The 27,720-nt window shown below is 40.9% G+C and overlaps 1 protein-coding gene across 3 annotated transcripts; it reads right to left on the reverse strand.

Moving 5' to 3' along the window:
• Positions 1-27,354, reverse strand: slc6a2 (solute carrier family 6 member 2). Of its 3 annotated transcripts, XM_044031025.1 has the most exons (17): positions 27,102-27,354; positions 26,900-26,961; positions 26,384-26,462; positions 22,526-22,998; positions 21,072-21,203; positions 19,455-19,692; positions 12,443-12,581; positions 12,028-12,162; positions 11,359-11,462; positions 9,053-9,177; positions 8,826-8,938; positions 7,153-7,281; positions 6,039-6,138; positions 5,416-5,516; positions 3,864-4,031; positions 1,004-1,075; positions 1-786 (listed from the first exon to the last, which is right to left on the reverse strand). In XM_044031025.1, the coding sequence occupies exons 4-17, from the start codon at positions 22,821-22,823 to the stop codon at positions 763-765; spliced, it is 1,878 nt and encodes a 625-aa protein (XP_043886960.1). In that variant the 5' UTR covers positions 22,824-22,998; positions 26,384-26,462; positions 26,900-26,961; positions 27,102-27,354; the 3' UTR covers positions 1-762. The 3 variants fall into 3 exon arrangements, with proteins under 3 accessions (XP_043886960.1, XP_043886961.1, XP_043886959.1); XM_044031026.1 differs by lacking the exons at positions 26,384-26,462; positions 26,900-26,961; positions 27,102-27,354 and adding an exon at positions 23,419-23,605; XM_044031024.1 differs by lacking the exons at positions 26,384-26,462; positions 26,900-26,961; positions 27,102-27,354 and adding an exon at positions 23,402-23,604.
• Positions 27,355-27,720: the final 366 nt, after the last annotated feature.

The following is a 27,720-nucleotide window of genomic DNA, read 5'->3' on the forward strand; positions in this document are numbered from 1 at the left end:
TTTTCTTTTTCTTTTCTTTTTTTTAAACTGCTGAGCAATACTTGCATTCTTCCCTTTCCTCAAACATTCAACGTCACACTAAAGCGTTATATCAGGCCTGTTTTGTCTTTGCTAAGGAGCGCTCCTTGATGCTTACAGCTCCTTCTCTTGAATATCAAAGGACCAAAGGACCAAGATCAACAGCGACCGTTGTTTGATTTAGTGGGTTCCTGAGTCAACAAAGTTTTTATTTGATTTGTTCCTGTACGGACTGTTAAAAAAAACATGGAGTGTCTTGCTTGATAAGGCACTGACACGTATAAGCCCCTCAGACAAAATAACAAATGACATTATTAACGTGATAATAAATAACCACAGGCCCCAAAACAATTCTAAATGCAGGAACACGTTGTCTCCTGTACAGGATTAGGGACAAGGAGGTTGGTTTTGGATTGTATTTTAGTTTCTATCCCTTTAGGAGATAAGAGTCACATCACAAACTATAGAAATGAAATATTATAATAATCAATAATCAGAATAAACAAAATCATATTAATGTCCATGGGCAGTGTGCCCCTCCCTTATGAGACTGAGGTGGTACAATGGTTTCAAAAGATGATTAAGCATGACAGAGCTTGACGCTGCAGTTGACAACAAATGCCTTGGGTGGTAAATCTGCTCAGAGATGATGGAGCCTGTTGCTCTCCTCATGAGTTTGATCACTGGTAGCACACAGGAAGTCCACACAACAGACGTGAGAATGGATAAGAGAAGTGTGTGCCCTCAGATGGCCAACCAATGACTGAGCTGGAAAATAAAAGAAAGTATAATGTTTTGTTTTCAAAAGTATTTTAACAACTGCTTTAGCAATGTTGCCTCTTTTTGTTGGCTTACTAGCATGCTTTTCTCCTATCCAAATATCAATATCATTTTGAGAAGTTAGTTATATTGTCTCATTTTAAGCCACTAAAAGGATTCAATTCAAAGTTAAAACTGTTAGAAAAGAAGAAAAGTTTTCCCTTACTTTAAATTGCCGTATATTTCCATCAGCCACCAAATGATGTTCATGCTCTGGAGTGATACAAAGGGCTATCCTCTGCAAAACAGGTAAGTGCAACACATCATTCTCCACACTTAGCTCACAACGCATGCACAATCTTCAAGGCAGCTAAACGTAGCACAAAAAGTAAGGGGATTTGTGTTTGGTTGATTATTTCTGTGTCGTAACAATGCTTCTTGTGGCAATAAATCTTGTACCGTTGGAAAGCCTGTTTATGTCCCTTTTTAAACGGTGCCACATTTGTAAGGAAAACACATTTGTGGGCTGAGCAGCAGAGTTGAGTATGTGGGTTGCACCTCGTCATCATGCGGGTCACCAAGATGACAACACTCGCCCACCCACAGAGCGGGGTTTATCAGAGACTACCTCCAGAATTTGGGTGTGGAGATGATGGAATGGCCTGCCCGCAGTCCTGACCTAAACCCCATTGACCACTTGTGGGATCAGCTTGGTCGTGCTGTTTGTGCCAGAGTGACCAACACAGTGGCCCACTTGCAACAAATGCTGGTTGAAGAACGGGATGCCATCCAACAACAGTGTGTGACCAACCTGGTGACCAGCATGAGGAGGAGGAGGAGGAGGAGGAGGTGCCAGGCTGTAGTGGATGTGTATGGTTCTACCACATACTACTGAGCCCCTGTTTGTTAGATGAATAAACTTTTAAATTGCCAATATGTCTTGTTTCTTCAGACTTCAATCATCCAATCCAATAAACAACACCGAACAATCACGACGCAATAGTAGACTAAGCTGTTTGGCATTGGCAGAGAAGGTTTGGCAAGATTTTCATGGGCACAACCCACATACTCAACTCTGCTGATCAACCCTTACAAATACGGCACAATTTAAAAATGGAAATAAACAAGCTTTCCACAGTATCAGACGTACTGTAACAACAAAGAAATGTTCGACCAAACACAAATGTCCTTACTTTTTGAGCTAAGTTTATGAACTTAAAGTGTATTCTTCATTAATTGCATTGGTACGACTGTCTAAGTATCCACAGAACTCCGGGCAGCAGTAGAGACAGTTTCCTTTCATCGCCACAGCTTTAATTAACCTTTACTACTTCATTTTACTTTACAATTAAAGAGACGTCAAAGAGTTCCCATAATACTTGAAGTGTAAGGGCAGTGTAACACAATCTAACATCAGACGTTTGTAAAAACTCTTATCATGGTCTTTATCTGTGATAAGTGATGCCAGAGAGGAATTCTCATCAAGAACCTCGGAGATGTTGATTCTGGTTATGATGAAGAGTCTGCAGCTTCGACTTGAAAGGAGTTTTCAAAATGAAAATATGTCCCGAGGACCTAAGAAGAATTCTCAGGCCTGAGTAACAATGGGAAATGCCAGTTTTCTTTGAAAAGAGTTTACAGAAGGGTCAGCACTTGTTGACTGCTGAGGGATAAAAATAGCTCTCCCGTGCTTTGATAATCACAAACCTAAACTTTCAACGTTCTTTGAAGTGATCATTTCATGTGAAAAAGTTCTCCCGGTGTCATCGACATGATAGAGGAAAGTATTCTCTCAGGCAAACATACAGTTAACACCTTTAGCAGAATGTCGATTTACACTTTTGCGTTCTATTTTCATCATATATTACTTTATATACCGGGTTCTTAATTGCGTTCATTGTAACTCAGTCAGACAAATGAAGCGCCATTTGAGAGCTAACTCGCGTGACACACTCCGCAATCCTCTACTGAACGCATGCACCCTCCCAATTTGGCGTTGAATGTCCACTTTGCTGTCGCCGCCTCGGTCGCCCTGTGTCGGTTTTGTTCAGGTAGCACGGAACTCAGGGCAGCAGAGGCAAAGGCAGCAAAGGGAGAAATGTCGCAAATGGACCACTAAATTGGGAGGGTGTGCACAGCCGAGGATTGTGGGGTGTGAGGCATGTCACATAAGTAAAGTCAAGGATAGCTTCCAAAAAACTGTTTAAAATTATTACTGACAACATGTTACAATATAATAACTACAGTTATAAGTAATGTAACACGTTACAGGCGTGTTTTTTTTTGTAATATTATTACTTTTAAAGAAGACATGTACCACGTTACTGTGAATTAAACTGAAACTGTAGAAAAAATGATGTGGCGAATGTTTATTATTTTCGCCTAAACTCAACCAAAGCACCTCTTCAGTGTCACAAAAGAGACTCTCATTTCGCCATCACCATAGTAACTTAGTCTCTGCACGTAACCTCATCTCGACCAGGTTATGATCAGAGTTTGGGATTAAATTATTTTCAGATTTCTCCTTTAATCGATATTATCTATGAGCGTTTTCGATTCTCAGAGAATTAAAAACATTGTGTGTTACTTAATTAATGATGATGACACTGAAAAATGTCTAGCAATAAAGTTATTTTCCTCAGTTTGTTTCAGGTGATATTCTATATATATGCTGAATATATCATATCCAACACTGAAATAATGATGAACAAAAAGAAGTATAAAACACTGAGGATGATTATTTCACACCACTGGTTTAATGGGTAATAAAATAATGATTCATTACTAAGTCTGCTCTCCGTATTACCGATAGTCAAATGTTTCAATAAAATTCCTTTAACCCTGGTTTTCTCCAAAACTTTGGAATTTCCTAGACTCCTTTATTGGCAATTATAATGTTAAATGTCGTGATTTTATGTGAAACAAACCCCAGCCTCACGCGCCACCTACGCTCCAGTCATTGTTTTGAAGTAACGTGATAGTAACGCACTGTGTTAGTTTGCAAAGAATGTTTAAACACAAGTAACTGGTAATAGGTAACATAATACATTTCTAAAGTAACTTACCCAACACTGTTTGATACTGACCTGTTTGATTGTTCCTGGTATGCTGAGGAATTTATATATAGCATAGAGGGGGACAAACAGCATGGAGGACATGGCCACGCCCCAGCCGACGTAGTTGGCCCAATAGGGGAAGGTGTAATCATCATACTTGAGGCCCGATGCTGTTACAGCACTGGCTATAACCACAAACTGTGCAAAGGAAAAAGGGAGAGACAGAAGAGAAACACACATGAGTAAAGAGTTGAAAAAAAAGAGCAAAAGACCGAACAAAGCAGGCGGAGTTTCATTCACGAAACTGAATTGCGCCAGGCATCTGTGCGCACTATAATAAACTCTCTCTTTCTGTAACCTGATTCACATGTTCTAGACTAAATTCATGACTGCGCCTCCGTGTACTCTGACCCCCGGAAACGTCATTTGCAGTTATGTATCATGGAGAGGTCAGTATATCAGTGCACGACTTGATTTTTATTCCGAAATACAAAAGGCCGTCGCAGTCTACTGTGTCCATGTGAAATGCCACCTTGGATTAGGCTTAAGTTTTTGTCATGGCACTTTAGCTCCCTGAGCTGCGGTTAGTTGATACAAACATGTTAAGCCTTGCTGATGTGAATGTGGTGAGTTCAGTTAAACACGAGCTTCTCTACTGTACAGTCGGTAGGCAGAAGAAGCAGCATGACATTTAGGGGTCAAATGGCCGGGATATGAATTTTTAGGGCCTTTTTTTTCCACGCACTGTGCTTTATATGTACATATTTACAGTGATGGCGTACCGTATATACTCCAGGTATATACGGTACGCCTCCAACTCCAACCGTGTAGACGATGAGAACATGACGAGATGTGGTGATGATAAAACAAACACATTAGGGGAAAAGACACACGGTTGTTTCCCTCCACTAAGTTGACAAATAGAGGTATGGATATGTAATCCTTTACAGCGAGAGCTTGTCACTGCGGTTGCGTCCTACATATATATCACACTCAATCTTCTAACAATGGCATTTTCCGCTTTCTCTCAGAATAGGGAATGAGACCATTCTCCAAAATCCCTGTTGTCGAGGGGAGGCTGTCAGCAGCCGTTTGTATTAAAGGAAGCACAGGGCCGTCGACACCCACCCACCCACGCAGACAACAACAGCAGACCCAGCCACGGGCTTCCTCCAATGCATGTGGAGCCGCGAGAGCTTAATTCACCAGCCATTGAGAAACTCCCCGGGAGGTGGAAAAGGTTCCATCTATCCTCCCTGTCCCATCCTCCCTCTGGAAATAAGCCAGAGGTAGCTCTGCTGATGATTGAATATGTGGTGCTACGAATGCCCTTTCCTGTGAGCAATGACCCAAAGCTATTAACATAACTTATTTCAGTTTGTATTGATTCCGATCGGAACGCAATTAGGACTATCCTTCTCTTTCATGTACGTGAAACTACATCTGCACGCTGGAAAGTATGACATCGTCATATCTTGTGGGCGTGGGTGATGGACGGCGGTGTGTGAAGGTTTCAGGTCATGTTACGTTACAATAGTACTGCCCCACGTGTAGTTACATAAACATGGTTCACTCTTCTCACCAAAAGAAACGCTGGACTGACAAACTTCCAGCACAGCCTCCAATAGAGTCCTGGTTTAAAGCCCATCATCCGCTCGATGTCTTCACTGAAGCGGTCCACACCTGGAGAGAGCGTGAGCAGTAAGGGAGGGTTAAGTTGTACACGTTCTCAGCCAGTGTGGGCTGTTTGTGCCAAGTATGCAATCTTGCTTTTGTGGAGAAGAGCTCAAAAGGAATCGTCTGTTGGTATTTTTTTCTCCAGTCTAATCTGGCATGACAAACTGCACCACGTGTGTTTAATTTATTTGCTTAAGTGACCCCTCCGGATTAGGATCAGGAAGCAGTTATCCAAATTTATCGTTCTGTTTTTATTGTTCTGGGTGCGCAATTTGCCTGTCATGAGAAAATCTGCCCTCTTGACATGGGGGTCGCTGTAGTTTCCCTTTTCTTTTTTCATTTTCTGACAGTGCACAAGTAGTGATTGGAAGGAATACGCCTGGTAGTATAGATTCCATAAATCGGAAATGTCTGTTTTACATTCCTCAAAAATGTTACCAAGAAGTTAAATAGCATTCCTAAAAGTTTTCAAAATATACCATGTAATAACTTTAGGAGAAAAATAAAAATAAGCACTGAAATACTTACCGTAAAACCATGACACTCCAATGGCCTCGATCAACACACCGAATAGTATAGAAGTCCCCGCCGCATACTTATCCAGCAAGGTCAGCACATAGATCCCACCCTGCAGAAAAGCAAAGGAACATTGAATGTGTGTTTGTAGCTTTAGGACATGGGACTGAATATACATGCTGCAAATGCTTGCTTTACATTTGGAGGTAAGTTTAAGTGCAAGCTCCACATGATGAGGAGGGGAATCTTGATGGATTTGTGTCCTCAGAGCTTCAATCTCTACCTTGTGCAGGGGGAATTTATAGCACGGGAAAGGCATCATTCACTTTCCTTAATAATCTCATTGATTTGATTTAAATGAAGGAAGTGGGGGAAACCATGTGAATTGGTAACATAAAGCTTTTGTGTTGCTCCTTCTGCACCTTCCATGCGGGCCTTTATTATCTAATGTGACGAAACAGCTGCTCCGATCAGATCTTTGAAAGGTTCTCTGTCGTACTCTGTCTGCAGGATAACTCAACTACTGGACCAATTTCCGTTAAATTTTGCCGAGCATGACCCAAGAAAAAAAGCATACCTCCATTTTATTACATTTTGGAGCAGGCTTGAATGAACAGGCTGATGTTTCTTTAATGTGGCGTGCCAAAATGGCGAGATAGGCCGTGTGCTCAGTGAACACACTTCTATTTAGTGATATTTTTAATAACTGTTTTGAGGGTGTCTTGCTTAATAATTAAAACAAGTACAGCTCCATCCTGTCGAGTTGTGATTACCTACTTCTGGATTAAGTCTGTGGATGGAGATACAGGCTCCCCATATGAATTTCCCTTTGTGCAGTCCCTTGTAAGCAGCATTTTTACTGTTCTTATTGTTTTCTATTGCACTTTATTGCAGTTCTATATAAAACAAGTTCAAGTTCGGGGACAATAAAGCTCCAAACTGACGTAAAACAATATTTCGCACTGGTTCTTCAATGTGTGGTTTTAGCACGTGTACTGTATCACAGCGGAGTGAGAGTATGAAGCTAGTGGTCAGCAAGAATTATGCAGAAAGTGGGATTTTGACAAGTACTTCATAATCCAAATACTGAGAGTAAATTCATGGGGCCGTGACACTTGGCACTTACATTCGTGACGCAGAACAGGGCAAGCAGGAAGGTTCCAAAGGCTGTGGCGAAGGTGAAGAGTTTCCTATTTCTCTTGAGGATCTTGAAGTCATCCGTCAGGCCTGTGATGACAGCCTCCATGCCACCCATCTAATAGACACAAACAGAGAGAGAGAGAGAGAGACACAACAGTCGTAAATCACTTCACATCTATGCTCAACCCCAGATTAAAATGAGAGAAACGCCATTTATCACAATCGAATTGTGCTGTATTCTAGACACATTCAGTGCTTCAGAAATCAAAACTGAAAATAAAAAAAAAAACACCCAACAATGTCACAACATATATATGACCTTTGTAGTCATCAAAAATAAGAAATATCAATGAATCAGAAATAGCAGCACAACACAATTACAAAGAGTGCTAGAAAATGTAGAAAAATGTGTCCTGCAACAAAGGCTTTCATGGGAAATTTTTACTTTTTAAAAAAAATATTGTTTATTTATTGTGTAACTGCGACAACAAGAGCCTTATTGAATTAAAACAGACGAAACAGAACTTTATTATCCAGTGAAAGTTGGAGAGTGACTTTGTCTCTACTGTCAAGACTCCCACTTCCTGTTCCAACGGAGCCCATGTAAGGTCATGGCATAGGAAATACATTTAGGCCTAACTTTTGTGTTCCCTCGCAACACTTAGTACCATGGAGGGAAAACCATTTACCTGTTATTACCTATAAGTTTGACGATGTCAAATAAGCATGAAAAATGTTCCACAATGTATTTCTTGTAGGTTTTTCACAGTTTACACCGAGACAATTTAGTATTTTACAGTGATTATTGATTATTATCATACAGTATATATCAGCGAAATGAAGAGCTGATGCAGGTCAACATTTTTAAAAAATAAGACAGAATTTAACATTATCATTTTAGTTCATTAATACACTAAACTGTTTGTTTGGGATCTGACTTTGAGACTTTTGAGTTTCTTAACTTTACAGCTTTACAATCACTGGTATTTGCCTGTTAAATAAACGCTTAAAAGCTATTTATAGTGTTACAGTAGATTACTATATGTTTATTTATAGCTCTAAGTTGTTCCTCAACAGCCGCTCAGACCCTTACACTACTTCTATGAGGGGAACAAAATGGAAATAAAAAAACAAGACATATTTTGTAGCACTGAAGTTTTATGGGCGATGCGGTTAAAAAAGTCTTATAACATGATACTGTCAGTGGATATCATTCCTCTCCACTACTGTCTGCTCTGTTCTGTACAGGCACAGGGAAACCATCGGAAAACCAAGCTGTGTTGCCCATGACGATGAACATATGAATGTATTTCATAATTATTATTATTATTATTACAAAAAGGCCCAGTGCAACAAGGGGGCGTCAGTGAGCTTAGCCCTCTCACTGTTATTGTCTGCCCCTCTCTGTTATGCAGAGTTATGCATCTATGGAAAATTACAGAGGGCAACAACTTTATTGGATGAGATGTGTGTGGGCAATAACCATGAAAGTCACTTATAAATAACAAAACAATATTTAGTACTACATGTTTTTGTGGGCTTCTCTATATAAAAAACATGTAGTGTACTATTATTGTAATACTATCGACTGTTAAATCAAGTCATTTCACTTACTTTTGCTTAAGTCAGTAAAGAGAGAGCAGCAGCTTTGGAACTCACCGCACTGTCAATGCCCAGAGTCAGTAGCATAACAAAGAATACGATGGCCCAAAACGTCGAGCCTGGCAATGTAGCAATTGCCTCAGGGTAGATGATAAACACCAGTCCTGCCCCTGTAAGTACACACATACAGAGTAGACGTTCGTATGCATGACTTATCCTTTTCAAACCACTGTTTAAGTTAAGTTCATAGCAGTTGCGAAAAAACCAAAAAACAAATTGCGTACCCTCTGTTGCCACGTCCTCTATTTTCACTCCATGTTTGTCCGCCATGTATCCAAGCACAGAGAAGATGACAAACCCTGAGAAAAAACTTGTGACGCAGTTCACCGTACTGGTCAACAGGGCATCCCTGGGAGAGAAAAGAAGAAGAAGAAGAAGAAGAAATAAAAAAAACACGTTGGAAAGAAAACAGTATTCTTACAGTTTCCATGTGTGATGTTTGTCAGCAATTATCTTTATTTGTTTTTAGTTTTTTTTCGCTTGGCTAAGTATTAGGAGACCATGAAATCAGTATCATTGTTCTGACCTGAACGTGATGGCGTTACATACACTAACACCACTGAACCACCACTGAAGTCAGTAAGTAATTGAAGTGTGAAAGTTGAAGCTGATTTTCCATTGTACTTAGGTCAGATAAGTAAAGTCAAAATGGGGCCATGTGTTACTTGGCAGGTACATTTTCCATGAGATGTTCTTCAGGAAAATGCTGTGTTTTAGTACAGATATCCACGTCTATGAGCAGCTTTTATTCTTCAGTCCCGTTTCGTGATGCCATTGCACGTGGCTAGTGCTAAGTACGACTGTTCACACCATATCAATGTGTCCCGTTAACACATGAGATTGGATCTGACGTCCCCGCCCCTTAATTCATGTACACAGTGATGTCATGTCTGTTTTTGCAAGAGCGGAGTTATGTTTTCTCACAAGTCTGACTGCACAGAAGTGTCCACAGTCAGAGTGTTTGTGTGTGTCCGTGTGTGTGTGTGTGTGTTTGACAGAATGACGCAGAAAGTGGACGAGAGAGAGAAAAGGGTCAGGAGGAGCCGAGTGAGTCAAAGCGCTATTCATGCTGCTGTGACATGACAAGATTTGAATCGTAAATACAAATAAACCATATGGTGATCAGTGTTAATAATGTAGCCGTGGGTAAAAATGAATGGGAGCGGATTAGTGTGAAAAAAAATCCTGTGAAACTGGAGGTCATCCGCTGACGAGGAAGTCTCCAGTGGGTCCTGATTGCATTCATGCACTGCATCTCAGGAATGCAGACACATAGAGCCTCAAAACATCTCCGAACTTGGTTTTTGTAATCAGTTCTGCATGAGGACACATTCAGGACAGGATTGGGAGCATTCACATCTAAATTTAGCCCAATCTGCCTGTGATCGGATCACACAAAATGGGTGTTATTACCAAATCTGGAGTCTATGAGCGTGAATGGTTGTTATATGGCGGCCTGCCAATTGGTTCCAGCTCTTCTTTGACCATCAAAGGATCAAATTTGATTCCCATTACCTGCACTGAAGGGCTTTACACTATGAGTGCATTTCAACCATTAACAGTTAGTGCTGGGCGGTATGACCGAAAAGGTATATCACAGGATTTTTCAAAATTTCAACAGTTACACAGTTGTGTGTGTGTGTGTGTGTGTGCTTGTTATGCTCGAGTGGTCGAACTAGAGAGAGGGAGCGACGCAGCGGAGTGTGTTTGTGTGTGTGTGTTAACATCACATCCATTCTTGTTACTCTCAGACGTGTTTTCTGCTATGGTAGTGGTGTAAATTGGTCTTTTTTTCTGCAATTACTACCACTGTAAGTTCTTCAGGTGAGCCCGAAGCAAGAGTTCAAGCTTTTGTAATTCTACTTTGAGTTATATTTTACCCACTGGGTGATCATTTATTTGATGAGAATCATTTTTATTTTTTACCCCTGCCAAGGAATTAATGTTTTTACCCATTTGTGTCAGAACTAATTTTGAAAACATTTTCTGGTGATGTATGTTACGGCCCAAGGGAGAAATTATTCAATTATGATGGTGGTCTGGCTGTAAAGCAGAACTCGCTTGATGGCGGTTTGTGCTCTCTGAGTGCTTTCTCTCATTGTGTTTGTGTACTGCAGTAGTGATATCATTACCTGATTTTGTGTATCTACAGCAAGATGTTTTGGGTTTTTTTTACAATCACAAAAGGTTAAACTTGTTTTTGCCAACAGTGTATGTCACTAACCACATCTCTGCAACCTATTAATGTGGAAAAAGATCAGCCAACCTCATACCCGCTTTTCTCAGAAAGAGCAGCACTATCAGCCAACATACAGCCCTACAGCCCTTGGCTATGATCTGGCAACACTTCCTGGCCTGCACTTTATCTTTCCTGTTGACACCTGGTCATTGGGGTCAGCTGGACAGATTAGTATCACCTCCCCTGCTCTGTAATCCACTTATATGATGGAAACAGCAGGACATGTGTGTTGCTGTGGGCCTGTTTTGCCCTCTTACAACAAAAAAACGCAAATACAAGCAAAAATCTTACCTGTAGCAGTTGTTGTCAAATTTGTTGTAACTGGCAAATGCAATGAGCACACCGAATCCTGCTCCTAGTGAGTAGAATATCTGTGTGGCAGCATCAATCCACACCTATGGTAAAAAAAATAGGGATAAGAAATCTTTAGAAAGCAAGCTACAATATGTGTGAACTGCACATACACTCCTTTACATACCTGAATATTTTAGCCCGATTTGTGCTTCCAAAAATGTGACTTAAGTGCATAATTACTTGTAATTACACATGACAATTATGTCTGGTGTCAAAGGTGTGCGGCAAAACATATGAACTTTCTCTCAACCCTCACACATACCAAATCAGCTCAGTTACTGGAAGATCATATCTTCACTATATGTCTAAAGAGTACATTGATTCATACACAAACACCAACAGGAATCCAGCCTTTAAACCTCTGAGCTTGAAATACTCCACCCAGTTAATTAGAGTAACAGAGAGAGAGAGACTCTGATATAAATGTTGCTCATGAAGATAAATACAACCATCCAGATGTCAGCAAACAACAGAATGAGAGACCCACAGTGAAAGCTGAGAACTGGTACCAGGTACTATTGCTAATGGAAAAGCAAAGATAACCGCGCCGTGCCAAGGCGAATAGAATACAGTTGCACTAGTGGAAACGCGCCAATACTCTCTAACCTCCAGATTGTTGAGTCGCTTGAAATCGATGTGTAGGTAGGCCCTGATGCCGTCCATGGACCCTGGTAGAGTTATGCCTCGGATCAGCAACACAAAAAGGACAACGTAGGGCATGGTAGCTGTGATGTACACCACCTGAACACATGTGCAGGTCAAACAGGTAAAAGAAAAAAAAAAAATACATCAGATTGTCACAGCACAATTCTACATATGACAGTGAGAGACAGAGTATAATTAGAATCAAGGGGAAAAAATCTCTGACTCCTGTATGTCGGCAGGATTCTTTTTCCCTTGTCCTGCTGTAACATTATATGCTGCACAAATGCAATATTTATGAAGGTCTCATGCAATGCAATATGAAGTGGACTCTGATTGCAACTCATTGATCCGTTATTACAGTGATCCAGGCCCGTACCTTCCCTGAGGACTTGACACCTTTCCACAGGCTGAAGAAGAGGATGAAGACCACCACAACCAGACATAATGACAGGTCCCAGCGAGGCGGGCCCAGGTCATGGATGCCCTTACTTTCATGGAGATGCAGCACACCCCGCCTGCACGGAGACACGGACAAAATGTTGATAATAATGTAGCATGTAAATCAATAACAATGTATATCGCAATATAGTTTGCTTCAATATCAAGATAAAAGAGGATATAGAGTACAGATACAGGAAATGTTATTCATCCCGAAAGGAAAGGTTCATTTTCTACAGTCCACCGAACACATATAACACATTTCATGCAGGATAAATCGTGTGTGTCAGAGGGAACGCTATGCAATATGGGATGAATACATCGAAGCACTACACTATGTTCAATATACGATGACTTAATATGCATGCACTCTGCACAATGAAGTTTTTATCCCTCAATCAGAAGTAAAACTCAATCTTGACTTGAAACGTCTTGATTTTGACATACCTTCGTTTTCAGTGGACGATTGTATTCTGAGAGAAATCAGGCTACATAACAGCACTGTATAAGTTAATAGTTAACAATATTGCGATCAAAAATGCACTTCACGTATTTCCACGCATGACTCGCAATATGATATAACTGTATTTTATGTCTATTTCTTTGCATTCCAACATTTGACAGCAGCTGGGCTGTTGTTTCTTTACGAACAACGGTAGGAGAGTGTGACTGTGACGGTGCTATCTCAGACAGAGGCTGAAAGAGGATGAACTGTCATGGTCACATTTCTGTTTACGTTTAAACAAGCAAGATCATTTGTGTAAATAAGAGAGCATTACGGGCTTCTGCTCCATGATTACTGCACAGCACTTAACTAGTCCCATGAATGAAACTACATTAGGTGATGTTCATTTTGCAGATTACACCAATACACGAGAAAAACTTAGTCTCATGAATAAGTTTTAGGGAAGAAAAAAAACTTAATCCCAGACATCCATGAACAGGTTTGTCTTCAAAGTTGATGACATTTCTTTACATGTTACATAACTTGCTAACCATGGATGGCCCTTTTTGGTTGTCAGTAGGTCCTTGTTTATGTTTTAAATCCGTGTAATTGTTTAAAAATGTTATTGCTGATCACACAAACTGGCTGCTACTGAGTCAAGACATAAAAATGCTTTTCAAAGCTGTATTGACAAACAAGCAGATAAATAAAAAGCTCTGTCGGACCAGGACTCATGATGGGAAAATATAAATCTAACTAACTAAGACAGACTATGTGTCTCCAGAGCTGAAAAATACTAACAGCAGGTTCTATTTTATCTCGTCCTGTAAACCACTTAAAGTCACTTTCTGTTGCCTTCGTAGTCGTTCTGCGACGTTCCTCGAGGAAAGATTAAACTTAGTGGGCATGTGACGTTATTGGTGGATAAACAGCGGAACTGGATTAGAATCTGATGTTCAGGTTGCTTACACAACGGGTCAACACACATAACCCTCAGGAACACGCAAACTCAAGTATGCCCCGACATACCATCCAAAGGGACCAAAGGATTCGCAAAATTCCTCTCTGGCATTTACTTATCTTTGGCTGATAATAAATTCAAAGCTATAAGGTCTTTGGGGAGGCTGATAGTTGCGTGACGAGATCAGTTTATTTGGAGCACAACATTTAGAGTCTGTGCCTGACCTTTGTGTTGAGTTCTAATTCCTCAAGGCCTCCTTGTTCATCTGATAGTATTGATAGTGCACTGCCAGTAAATGCTCACTTTAACATCAGCCCTGGTCCCTTTGGCCCAGTTAAACTAAACACATTTACTCCTTTTCGTCACTCAACAAGCTGGCATGCCGCTGTCCTAACATACAGGGCTGCCATTAGTTGGCCTTGTGTGTATTTGAGTTTGGCACAGCGTCAGGTGCCAGCAAAGCAAGGCCTTAACGTTGGTGACGGAACGGGAAACAAGGCATTGGGAAATAAATGAGTCTAAATTAATTTCTCTCTGGTGTATTTCCTTACTAACAAATGAAACCTACTGGTTTCAAAGGGAGTCATTTCTGGCAAACGTGTTAAATCGCATATACAAGTAATACGATTTTTTAAATGAGGGCCATTCCTCAAATCTTTTTATCCGTGACATGAAATCAGATCAAAAATGTATATGTGTATGACATGGCCTGCAACTCATTGTCTTGCACTGACACATTTGGCAGATCAGTGCTCGGACTGCTTGGTCACTTGTCAGTTTTGGACACAATCCTGCAAGTCGTCATATCAGGAAAAGAGAAGGGAGTGGCTGTTGACAGCTCAGAAATTCTGAGAAGGCTGATTCCTAAATGCTTTATGAATTGGATGCAATGTTTCTCACTGAATTAATACAATTTACAATGTTTGCAGAGGTGCGTGGGCCACGCTCTTATGTTGGTTATATTAGCCTTGCTTGAACTGTGCTGCTCCTTTGGCCACTGGGGCATAGTTTTTGCAGGAAAATGAGGACTCTACATGACTCTGCAGCACAAAGGAATTCTGTTACCCATTCCATAACCAAAACAAGACAGAGAGTAGTGTTCACCCGGTATCTGTCTCCAATAATGTCATTGGCAGCCCCTACGAAACTGCTGCTGAGAGAAGAACAAAAGTAGGTGGAGAAGGAGAGGGATACGAGGAGGGATTATTCAAGGGTAAACTCCAGCTCTGTCCAAGAAGAGAGCTTCTGCACTTTATAGGCTTCAAAGGGCGCATGAGATTTGCCATCTTTGTGCTAGATCAGTCAGTAATAACACCATCATATACAGTAAGAAAACTTCCAGATGGGGATTTTTATAGTTTTTTTTCAGTTTCAGTGAAACAGCCAGGCTATGCACAGTTCCACCATTCAGACCCACATACTATAAACCTGTGTGTGAAGCAAGAACTCTTACAATAGTTGTTTTCCACATTCAGTATAACTGTGTGTCATCTGTGTACACATACATTCATTCTCAGATGTTATCTCCAAGGTGGTTTTTGAAAACTTCCTCAGGAGCCGGTGCTGTGCCATAATTAGCACCCTGTGTGGAAAAAAACACCCCGTTGTGGTGTATTTATGTGTATTTACAAGGTTGTTTCTCATTCAGGTGGGGATTATTCCAAGACCACACCGGCTCCCGGAGAAAAGTGCATTGCATCTTTACCAGCATCTCACTATGCTGTGTCTTTATGACAGTAATGATAACATGTAAAGGTGGCAGTGATGCAACATTACAGATGCTATAAAACACCAAGTTTGTGCTACATTATCCGGTTTGTGCTACAAGAGTGCAAGAGGTGAAGGAAGAGAATTGTTTACTCAGTTGGCCTCACTCCCTCATGCTGTGCCTTGGCATTGCTTCTGTTCTCAGAGCTAGCTGCAAGAAAGAGGATTTATTATCTCACCCGCAGCCCAACACCATGTAAGATCTGCCTTCAAGTGCCCAATTGTTGCCAGATTGTCTATGGCCACTTTAAAGAGTAATGCAAGAACTGGAGGATTGATAGGAATATCATATTGAGTAAAGCCATTACTTTTTGTTATACAACATCTAAAGTCTGACAGTCCTCAAACCGCAGCCCAGCAGAATGGAGTGGGAGTGGAACTTAACTGAGCTCGATTATTGGCCAGGTTGCACGCCTAATATATTCAGAGCGCCATGCTTTGCATGTGTCTACTATTGTCCAAGTCATTTCATGGACTTCCTCTGGGCCGCACTGTCGGTCCTCACAGAAGCTGGCTGTCTTTGAAGTACAGTATAAACAGATGGGGCTTTTTCAGGCCACTTCAAAGAAAACATTTGAACTTTTTTATGTATACACCTTTCACTGTGCAAACATTTATGGCTGAGTAATTTTAGAATGAATTCTCTGCTCATATTCCAGTGACTGGAAACCAACTTCAAATGTTTGGTGGCTGCATGGGCATATGCATGCATGGTGTTGACAAAATTAGAAAGCGTCCAGGGCTGCAACTGACCAAGTAAATGATGTTTATTTAATTGTCTTGTTTTGTCCACAGTCCAATCCATAAGTCACATTTAAGAAGCTGAAACATATGAAAACTTCAAACCAGTTAATCGATTATCGAAATAGTTAACACGATTCATCTGGTAATTAATCAATCAATGAATCTAAGTCATTGTTTCAGCCCTAAAATGTATACAATCTGCATTCATGAAAGATGATATTTAGCGGATTGCTTGACTTTGAAATGACACTGTGTTCTGACGCTTGAGTAATCCATCCAACGATCTACACGATGGTGTCAAGTTCATTCACAAAAACTAAGCTGACATATGTTCTCATCAATTACCTTTTGTCTAGGGATAAACCGATACAATATTCAGTATGAATAGGGATTAAGTGAGGGATTAAGTGATGGTGTGAGCTATGTGGATTAATTTTAGGATAAAAGAAGAAAAGGGCAAAACAGACAATGGCAGTTTTCACTAGATCTATCACTCGATACTTAAGGCTGTGACATCAGAATCTGTCATGGAAATGTTGCACTAAGGCAAACCCTACCATTGTTTCCAAGATGACAAGATGGTTGCATTGTCATTAAAACACTAACTGTGACTGCATTAATGCTGACGTGTGCTACCTTCATATATGAATGCGCGTCTGTTGCATTCAAACCATTACCAGATGAGTTCGGCCCCCAGTGACCCTGTATTTCCCAGGGCTGGTTTGAATCTTGTGTTGCGACACGCGTGCGCTGCACACAGAAAGGCATTACATTTACGTCAAGACTGACAGGTGTAAGACAGAAGCACAGCAGCACTATTGTGCTGGCAAAGCGAGACAGCTTTACAGGTCGGGGTATGGCTGATAACACCAAGGAGCGCACACGAAGAGTTAAAGAAGAGGATTCTACTGCTACAAAAGTGTCTGTCTTTCGCAGTTTTACATGATTAATGCATCTGGAAACTGGGTAGTGGAGGGGTGGTGCTGGTGGGAGATCATCTCGGCTTATGTTGTGTAGAGACACTGCAGTTTTGGTAATTACTAGGAATTCCTCAGGAGGGTGACATAAGTTATCCATCTTTACATCTTGATGGGACAAGTGGGATGTGAGAATACACAAAAATGTGTTTCCATGAGTACAATCTCCATTTCCTTTCCTTGCATGATGTTCTGTACTTAAACGCTGTGGTCATAGGAGATCAGATAACATACAGCAGGGGTGTCTAACTCAAATGACCTGGGGGCCAATGAGCATCTAGTCTGGTCAAGCGGGGGACAACATAGAGGAAAAAAAGTGGAAAAAACAACTATTTAGTAGCCGGTGGTCAATATAAGATATTCATTATGATATTAGACAGAATTGCAAAGTAAAATTGCTTGTTTTGATATAAAATGATTCACAATAAAAACATATTTATGATGCACAAAAACGCAGAATTAAATAGAAAATTTATCAAATAATGACGAGGATAATTGTGATTAAAACAGCTTAAATATATGTAATTTCATGTTGAGTGTATTACATTTAATAAAGCAATGATTACAACTAAATGTCTTATTACTATTATAAAAAATATTGCATTTAGTCTCATATTCTGTCTCTATTCCATCACCTCGGATAGTGGCTGGCGGGCCGCATGTAATTGATTGGAGGGCCACATGTGGCCCCCGGGCCATTAGTTTGACACATGTGACATACAGTAAAGGGGAAAGAACATGGCTGTGTGGTTTTGTCAGGAGAGTTTAGATGTTCACCACTGAGAATGTTAAGGTGTTAATAATTACTTTGCTTTAAATTTAAGGCCACAACAAACTACTAAAGGCAGTAGTGTAGCACATATTAGCATTGCACAACAACAGGACATTGCTGCGTTGCTTGCAGATGGAGAGCCAGTCTCGCTGAAAGTTTGTAGCCCTTTAAGATGGACAATTGAAACCAAATACAGTTTAATTGCTATGCACATTTTAGATCTGGTCAATTTTTAATGAGTTCACGCTAGAAAAATGTGATCTATTTGTTATGTCAACTGGGTAATTAAAACTCACAGTATGCAATAAAATGTAGAGGACTTTATATTAGTTGAAATGCACTTGCAGCTGTGTAATGCATTTATAGCTTTGTGTACAACTGCACTGGTACAACCAATACACTTAAAAGTGTATAATATAATCTTGTGCAATTATACCATTAAGGCTGGTACAGTCCTGCTAGAATGGAATATATACAAGAAGGATTTGTTGCAGTGGTTAACTCTAAATTTTAAAAAGTTGTCCTACTTTCTGATTAAAATAAGATTACATTGAATCCTCAATGGTCAAAGCTTCTGGATAAAGGAAGCTCCTATCCTTAATTCAACGTTGCTGGCATTTGTCCCCAATGATAAGCATCGAGTGATTACATTTGACATTGAGCTGTGTTGTTTACTCTTGAGTCATCATGATGGACAAGTGCTCGAAAGCCTGGGCTCAGTTTGCTAAATGGAGTAAAAATTGCAGTTTTTCTCAATGCAAAAAGGTAGCTGCTCGCACAGAAGGTGACAGGAGCAACCCCACATAACGCTTACATATACAACAACACTATAAACTGCTGCTAACAGAACACCAGTGTCCTTGGTGCAGCCTTCTGGCTCCAACACTGACACAACGTTGACTGAAGGTAATGCTCAGTATGGGCGAATGTGCAGCGACCAACTCAACACAGTGATAGCATCACGTTTAAGAACTTTTAATTTATGTTACGTAGGAGCATGCAGTAATTCAATATCTGTTGTGTGTCATGTCTTCATTTTTTCACTTTTGAGAAGTATAATTAAGAGTGTCTATATGTTTGTAACCATAAGCAGTACCAGAATCAGTATTGGGGGTCTTAAAACCATAAACTTTGTATTTGAATTTGAGTTGTTTGACCGCTGTGAACTTGGTTCGACAAAATGTCCCCTTTTTCTGGACTAAAATAGTTATGTTTTACACTGATCAAGACAAGACAGTTTAGGTCCAAATGAATATGACTTAATAAGACTATGAAGTCACTTACTCATAGTACTCAGCTGCCGGGGTGATCTTGTACTTGGCATAGGAAGTTCCATTCCCGAGGACGGATCCGTTAATAGACTCTGGGCTGGTGCAGTTGAGACTGTTCCAGCTGTTGCCACAGTTGAGCCACGGAAGCTCGCGTGTCATGGAGGAGAACAGGTAGTGGAGGGACCAGGCAATGATGACATTGTAGTAGAAACCTACATACAGTGCTATGATGATCACAGTGTAGCCCACACCTGAAGAACACAGAGTTTATTAGTCAGGGACAACAAAGAGATGGTTTACTCTCACACAACATCAGCCAGGCACATGTAATGTGTTATGATATACACTGTATAGTAATATGAACTGTATAGTGATGATGAACTTAATTGCATGTAACCATGAGAAGTACCAGGTGTATTGTATCTAAGCAGTTATGGCAGCCAAATCAACACATCACATATTTGCAAGGTTATCTTGTCTCACGTTATCTGTTCAAATACCACCTTGTCCTATCTTCTCTAAATACAACCCAGTATGACTATTTACATTAACGTTCATCAACAGCTGATTCTCATCTGTTAAAGCTGTTAAATGTATTTTACACACCCATAAATCAGCAGTGTGACGGAAAGTACATGATGATATACACCATATAACGAAACCTACGGAGTCTTAATGCAAACATTCTATGTTTTGCACTTTTTAAAAATATAAATATATGTATACAGTATTCCTGGCGTTGTTTAGCCTCCATTGAAACGTGATGTCATTAAAAGAAAACAGTGAGGCCCATAAACCCATCATTCTATGAAGGAAAGTAAGAAACGCCATTGAAAATTTGGGTTTGGTCCAGAAAGAAATGGTTATCTTTCGGATGAGTGAGATAAGGTCAGGACTTGCGTGCAGATACAGTTTTGTTTTAAAATCTCGTTAGTGAAAGGGCACAAGAACATTTCATTATTGCCCAGTGGTTTCAGCACAAGTTTAAGTTTTACATTAGATGAATCTACAAAATGTGTAATAACAAATATATTAGATCCTAGTCCATTGTCTACCGCTTTATCCTCCACACGAGGAGCCGCTGACATATAGGGGAAAAAGGTGGGGTACGCCCTGGACAGGTCGCCAGTCCATCACAGATCTAAACATACAGAGACAAACAACCATTCACTCTATACGGTCAGTTTAGAGTGTCCAAGGAAACTGGAGAAATCCATGTGGACACAGGGAGAACATGCAAACTCCTCGGTCTTATCCGGTTACCACTACTCCACTGCATGGCCATATTTTGGGGCATGCTTCTGATTAAATTAATTTAATGATGTGCAATTAAATTGACCTTAATCCTGTTCCTTAGTGTGCCATGGACAAAACCATTATGTGCTTTGTAGTATAAAGATGTCATTACAAGAAGACTAGAGAGAGAGAAAAGCAGGAAGGTGATGTGACCAGAGGGGTAAAGGGCAGGAGTAAAAGGGGTGGCACAAAAGGACAAGTAGGAGGACCTGGTAGAAGAGTAAGTAGCACAGTTTAAGAGGTTAGAGAGAGGCTGAGTTAAATTGACATGCAGCTTTGTGTGTCTGTGTGTGTGTGCGCGTGCTTGTGCGTGTGTTTGAGTAACGCCTTTCACCTTTAAAGACAGGGCATATTTTCCAAACTGTTGCTGCCCCTTCCCTATTATACTGGCCCAAGGCAAGTTCCATATAGAACAATGGCATCCCCGCAATGACCAAGAAAAGAATGTAGGGGATCAAAAAGGCACCTGAAGAAAGACAGAATCAGTTATTTATACATTACGTTACATTACATTTCTTTTCCAGCTAATCCATTGCTAGTGTGACTGGCATTTTCTTGCAGTAAAAAAAACAAAAAACAACTCAAAATATAGTGTGCTCGATATGGAAATAAGCACCATTAACACGAAAGAAAAAGGAGGAGAAGTGACGCGGGCCAGGCTTGACATTCTTGGAAAAACGACCCACGTAACAGTGTAACATATGAGCAGGAAGACACAGCTATTTTCATGCTGCACCCCAGTCGCACATCCACCAACAAGGAAATGACCACTCATAATTGAATTCTTCTTGTCTTGGTCCATCACTATGACACATTATCTACAATAATGAATAGGTTTTTGCAGAGGGCGAGGGTGACTGACTGACAGCCTCATGTTGATTTTTTTGTTTTGTTTGTTTTTTTACCAGGAGAATGGACATGCAGGCAGACAGCGGACAGAACACACCTTCTAGTGAGAACTCTGTTGTTGTGAGTGCTGAAGGTAAAACAACACTGTTTAAAAGCATCCTTTGTGGACTCAGTCACACACTGTATTTTTCTCTCTCTCTCTCTCTGTCTGTCTCCTACTCCAGTGCAACTTCAGTTTTCCATCGTTTTGAAAACAGTGCGAGTTGGCAACCTGTTGCACTGTATTCAGACTTCGATAAAGACACACAGCTCAGGCAGTTCTTTACATTATCAAACATCAGTGGTCTGTTTCAGAGCCACACACTCTACATTATCTACATAATTGTCTTTCATTATGTACAGTACACTGCTATATAATAAACGGGCTTCTACGATTTTCATAAACTTTAAAAAGAAGAAACATTAAACAAACATTTCAATCAACTGCAACAGCAACTCATCCAGGGTTAGTTCATCCATATTCATAATACAAAGAAAACATGCACGATACTTAAAAGGTGATAAGATATTGTGGATTTACCAGATAATAAATTTAAAAAAACATTAACCCTTTATCACCTGCATGTTTGTTGAACACATCCATCTATATCCTCAATCATGTAAGCACATGCACTGCTTCTTGAATACATCTCAAACTATTAAAATGTTAATTAACGAGATAAAAACAAGTACAACTGAAAACAATGCCGTATAACAACACATGTTTTAAACATTTAAAAGTAAAAATGGAAACTAGTTTTCACAAAAAAAAAAAAAAAGACTAAAAAACTTAAACGGTGTAGTTCCTGAAGGCAGGCGCGTCATAATATGTTCTGTGACCTCTCCTGAATGTTCAGCATTTACGCGCATTTATCGATCAGAAATACACTGTTTACTCACCTCCTCCATTTTTGTAGCACAAGTAAGGAAATCTCCAAACATTGGCTAGATCTACCGCGAAGCCAATGACCGACAAGAGAAAGTCTATTTTCTTGCCCCAAGTTTCTCGTTCGACCTCGGTGGTGGATCCGGGAGGACCTGCGCCGCAGCCAGGCGAAGGAAGGATGGAGGAACTGGTGTACTGGACGCCATTCTGGTCCTTCACCAGTAACAGTTCTACCTCTTTCTTCTCCACATTGCACTGTTTCAGCGGGGCCACCGACGAGAGCTTATGTTCTGGCAGAACCTGGATATTCATCTTCCCTGCGGTGCGTACGATGCCCACGCTGGCCAGATGCTCTCACGGCCCCCCCTGTGGGTTCTGGTCGGAGGTGACGGTTTGCTGTCGATGCCGTTGAGTGAGGGCAGCAATCCCGCCGGCAAAAACCTGGATCAAGGAGCGGTCTACAACAGAGACATCCACGTGCGTGGGGCTGGAGAGGAAGGAAGAGAGACAGAGAGTTTGGACAGGTTTGTGCGTAAAGTTGCAGTACAGTTACGCACAGCGAGAAATAATGGCTATGAGCGCCAGTGGGAATTAGGTGGAAATGATTCCTCACATAGCAGACAGACCTAATACAAGTGCAGCGTTAATAAACATAGTGCCTGTAGTAGCAGCAGCAGTAGCAGGTGTCAAGCGAGAAACAATTCTGAGCCAAATCCTCTCTGCGTCACCGCGCGCACCGTTTAGCGCACTGTGCGTAAAAACAGTCCGCTCCATCAAACACTACTTAAAACAATACACATAAGCACAATGAGAAAGATAAATGCCTTTAGAATATGTCACTGGTACTAAAGCACTGTAAAGCACTGCAAGTGGAAGGCTCTCCTCCGTACTTGTTAAAACTACGGACCCCTCTCCATGACCCGCCGCTGATGTTGTCCAGGCGCGTCTGAGGGACGACAGCCCATTCTGAAGGAACTTAAGACTCGCCTTCTTCAGCGGACACGATATAAAATCCCAGCTTTTAAACCGCGTTCCCCTCTCTCTTCCACGTGGTATTTTGTAATTGAACACTTTCTCTCCGGTTTGATGTTGGCATGATCGCTTTTGTTGTCATAGAGCTCAAGTTCCCATAAACTTGTGCTTGTGCTTCTGACTTTAGAGTGGACAGTTTTTAAAGGTGAATCCACGTAGAGTAGTGTGTAATATGGCCATACTCACCTTTTCTATTAATCACATATTTTGTTCATAGAAAAACACACTTTCTAAGCCTTTGGGCTTGTTTGTTTATTTAAAGGAGATAGTTTTCCATTTTAAGAGCAGGGCAAAAGGACAGAGCGTGCTTCTATGTCTCAGATGGATCCTGCAGGGTTTAGGGTTTTGCAACAGATCTGTTTACCTTTATCTTCACGTGTGTGTTTGAATTTCACATGGGCTCCAACAAAACTTTGTGGGTCTTTTTAAATGTTTTAATTTGGACTTTATCTGTTTCTTCTCTGTTCCAAACAGATTGAATTACAGTTTTCTAAGAAGCAGTAAAAGCATTGTGTTCCATGTGTAATTCAATTCTACACCAGCTTTTGCCAAGGGCAATGATTTCTATTAGATATGGTTGATCAGTTCATCCCATTAAAGTCAATGAATGTCCTCTTTGCTCTCCACTGCTTGTTTTTATAAAACCCTAATAGGGCTGGTTTCGGGCATTTTGTTTGTAAAGATTAAATAACTGCAGTGCTGGTAAAGGATCAAGTAAGAAAGATGGATAGTGTATTATTACTGATTATTTGTGATCATTTACTTATTTTCTTTTGTCCTGTTTTGTATTATCAGGTACATTTGAATATATCTCGGGTTACCTTTCTAGCCAAGAATGAACCTTTTCTTTTTTTTCCAAAAGTGTTTTCACCATAGTGATTTAAAAAAAAACAAAAAAACATTGCATAATGATGTCGCATATTGGCTTCTTTGAATTTTAAGGCAGAGGTAATGTACAGAGCATATGAAGTATGAAGGAAACCATTAGTTTAGTTTGAAATTCAGTTTACGTATCAAGAATGGACAGTAACAGAAAGGGATTGAACTCATAACTGTCAGAGATCATCTTTCACCTTTTACTTCCGTTTGTTCTGGATCCACTTTTCTGACTGTGAACAGTTCCAGAGACCTCACCTCTCACTCTCTTTGAAGGTTTTGGCTCCACCATGTCGACACTGGGTTGAGAAGCTAATCGAGCAAGACATATAGACTCTCCACAGTCACAGTACAACCGTCTGGATTTCACCTCAGCATTTGGTTGGGGTCGCACAAAGATGCTCGGCGACTACTGTATATTAACCTATTACACATTTCACACACACAGCCTAACCTAAAAATGAAGTCGTAACCATGAAACTCCCTTTAAACAGGACATATTATGCACATAATTGGGTTTATACTTTTGATTTAGGTCACTACTTGAAAGGTTTTACATGGTCAAATGATTAGTTTGAGGACCAGCCGAGATGTTCTCACATGGTCAAAATGTCCTCACAACGATGGTATGAAACCAAACTGGTCCTCACAGCATAATAAAGACATGCACACACACACACACGGATACACGTTATACAGGCACATCCTGCATTTTGACCTTTCACCCATCCAAACCTCACAATCACAGTTTTGAAGACAACGTAACAGCTTTAAGGGTCGAATAGATCTCATACGTTCACCATGTGATTTATAATGCTTTTACACGTGCCAGGATTCTATCGTTTGGGGAGTTAAACATTCCTGCATCAAGGAACACTCGTCCTCACCAGTAAAAAAAACCAGTGCATATCTTGTTTTGCCATTCCTTGCACTTAGAGCACCAGGTCATTACAACAGGTCATTTGTTTTGTTCTGCACCTCATTCTAAACTCTCTGGTTTAAATCTCTCCGGGCCTAATGAAAGACAGAGTGCCATTAAGATTCTCTCTGGGCTTTACTTGTATCTGCAAAGATTTAAGTACCTCAGCAATGTTAAGTCTTGTTGCTTATATGCACGCTGTTAGGAGAAACAGCAGAGTGCAAAAAAAAAGTAGATGTCCAGTTCCAGAGGCATCAGCACTTTCTCTGCAGCCAACGGCACATTGGGGAAGTGTGGCGTGTGAACACCGACAAAAGGTGCAGAGCAATTAAGTCAGCTTTTACGCATCGGCTCACCTTGCGCTTTGACCAGAACCGAGCCCACACTCCAAAGCAAACAGTGTGGGAATGTGGTGCTATTGTCCTCAAAACGCTTACGATAATAACAAGGTTTGCTGACATTCGCCTTCATCTATATATCAAAGTTTTAGCACTCGGTAGGCCACACCTCTCCAATCCCCAAGTGAGTGGTACATGAAGGACACAATGGGGGTGCATACTAATTGAGTTTGAATGGTGGGTAGTAATTAGGGGGCACAAAAGAGGAGGCATGACAGTTTAAGGACAGGCATGATTGCTGTTTAAGCTGTGAGTGCGTGAAAAAAAGAAAAGGCTGTGATTTATGTCAAGTCTTGCCGTAAGATTAAGACGAAAGATCAGATTTGGACTAAACTTACTTCTACTTTGTGAGACACTTCCAAATTTCTGGATTTTTCCATTTTGCCCCAAATTGAAAGGAGAAACTGTGGCTGGCGATATTTGCCGATGTCGGTTTGTAATCCGTAAAAAGATCCCCCACCTTATTTGGACAGTCACGCTGACAAGTGAGAGAAAAAATGTCTTATCCACAACCTCACACTGACCCATCAAATATTATACAGGAAACGTTGTTGCCCTTCATCCAAAAGCCATCTGGGAAAAAAACATACACATATGCAAAACACCCTTCATTCTAAGAAAGAAAACAAAGCTGGGCAGAGGATTACCGGTGCAGATAGCGCTGGTAGACCACTGCCGTTTCATGTGGCTCCCAACACTTTGTCCTCACCAGGACCTTTACTGTTCCTATAATCAGAACATGGGAAATGAGGAACAATCACTTTCCTGAGAGAATAATAGAGGGGAGAGAATCAACAAGGTGTCATCTGGTGCGATAAGGAAACGTAACAATGAGGTTTGGAGGAACTCCCCTGAAGAGCTGTGGGAGACAACTTGTCAGTCTTGATCGTGCAGCAGTCAAAGGTGGTGTGTGATGTTTGGGTGTGTTTATGAGCGCATGACGCACAACACAGTGAGGTAACACCTCAAACATAAATTCATGGAGATGACTTCAACAGATTCATATCTGTGGGAGGAGACAAAGCCATAGGTCTTTGTCCTTCCATCGTCTCTCTCAATGGTGTGGTCATGATTTAAACGAAAAACGTCTACGAAATGATGTGCAAGCTATCTTAAATATTCCAATTAGGTAAGTGATACAGCTATGAACATCTAGCACTCACCACTCAATAACACAATATCACACGCTGCGCTGCCCGTGCGAAGCTCTCCATACATGTTCCTCCTGCAGGACAAAGGAAGGGGGTCACAGGAGTGTATAGAAACTCCCGGGTATCCTGTTGTTATACAGGAAGGTCTAATTAAGAGGCACATAACATTTTTACAGTACAGTGGAAAAAAAAAGGGCAATCACCACTTACTTACTTTTGTAAATATGAATTTAACTAATGTATCGACAAGGAAGTGCTGGGATTTGCAGAGTGGAACTCCTCCTTATTTTGCCTGGAAAAAAGCTGGGAAACCTGGTTCAGCTGAGACATGGAAGTGTCTTATCAGTTTAACAGCGAGTTCTGTCGGGTCTGAACTTTCCTTCCAGCCTGGCACAGCGAGACCCTCATCCATACGAGGCCTGTGTCCAGCTTGGGTCCACAGACCCAAGGCTGCTCACTCATTCAGGTCCTATGGAGAACAAATCAAATCAACATCACATATCTCTGACAATATGCTGGGACAAGATCAGTCCCCAGGCAAGGCTGAAATGGATACAGCAATATAAAACAGCCATGCAGAGGGGAAGAGGCAGGATGGGAGGGTGTGGGACCAAAGAAGAGAGTGGGAGCTGTGTGCGGGTTAGGGGAGGTATCACGCTGTAAGGAAGCGTGGCAACGGTGCAAATTAATTGATTCCATGCCATCTCATCAATTTTGATTAAAATGCAATGAGGCTCCGTGCGCTTGAAAAGGTTAAAACAAGTGGAAGGTGGAAACCAAACAGCTGGTAATCACGGCTTGGTCCAAAAGTGAGCTTGTAATTAAGTGATCCG

Source organism: Solea senegalensis, linkage group LG7, assembly GCF_019176455.1.
Source record: "Solea senegalensis isolate Sse05_10M linkage group LG7, IFAPA_SoseM_1, whole genome shotgun sequence".
Taxonomy (NCBI): domain Eukaryota; kingdom Metazoa; phylum Chordata; class Actinopteri; order Pleuronectiformes; family Soleidae; genus Solea; species Solea senegalensis.

Excerpts from the sequence above, each read along its gene's own strand:
- slc6a2 (XM_044031025.1), bottom strand. The coding sequence starts at position 22,823 with ATGAATATCCAGGTTCTGCCAGAACATAAGCTCTCGTCGGTGGCCCCG. Across the intron at positions 19,693-21,071 it reads AATATGCCCTGTCTTTAAAG|GTGTGGGCTACACTGTGATC; the intron begins GTGAAAGGCGTT and ends TGTGTTCTTCAG. Across the intron at positions 5,517-6,038 it reads TGGAGTGTCATGGTTTTACG|GTGTGGACCGCTTCAGTGAA; the intron begins GTAAGTATTTCA and ends CGCTCTCTCCAG.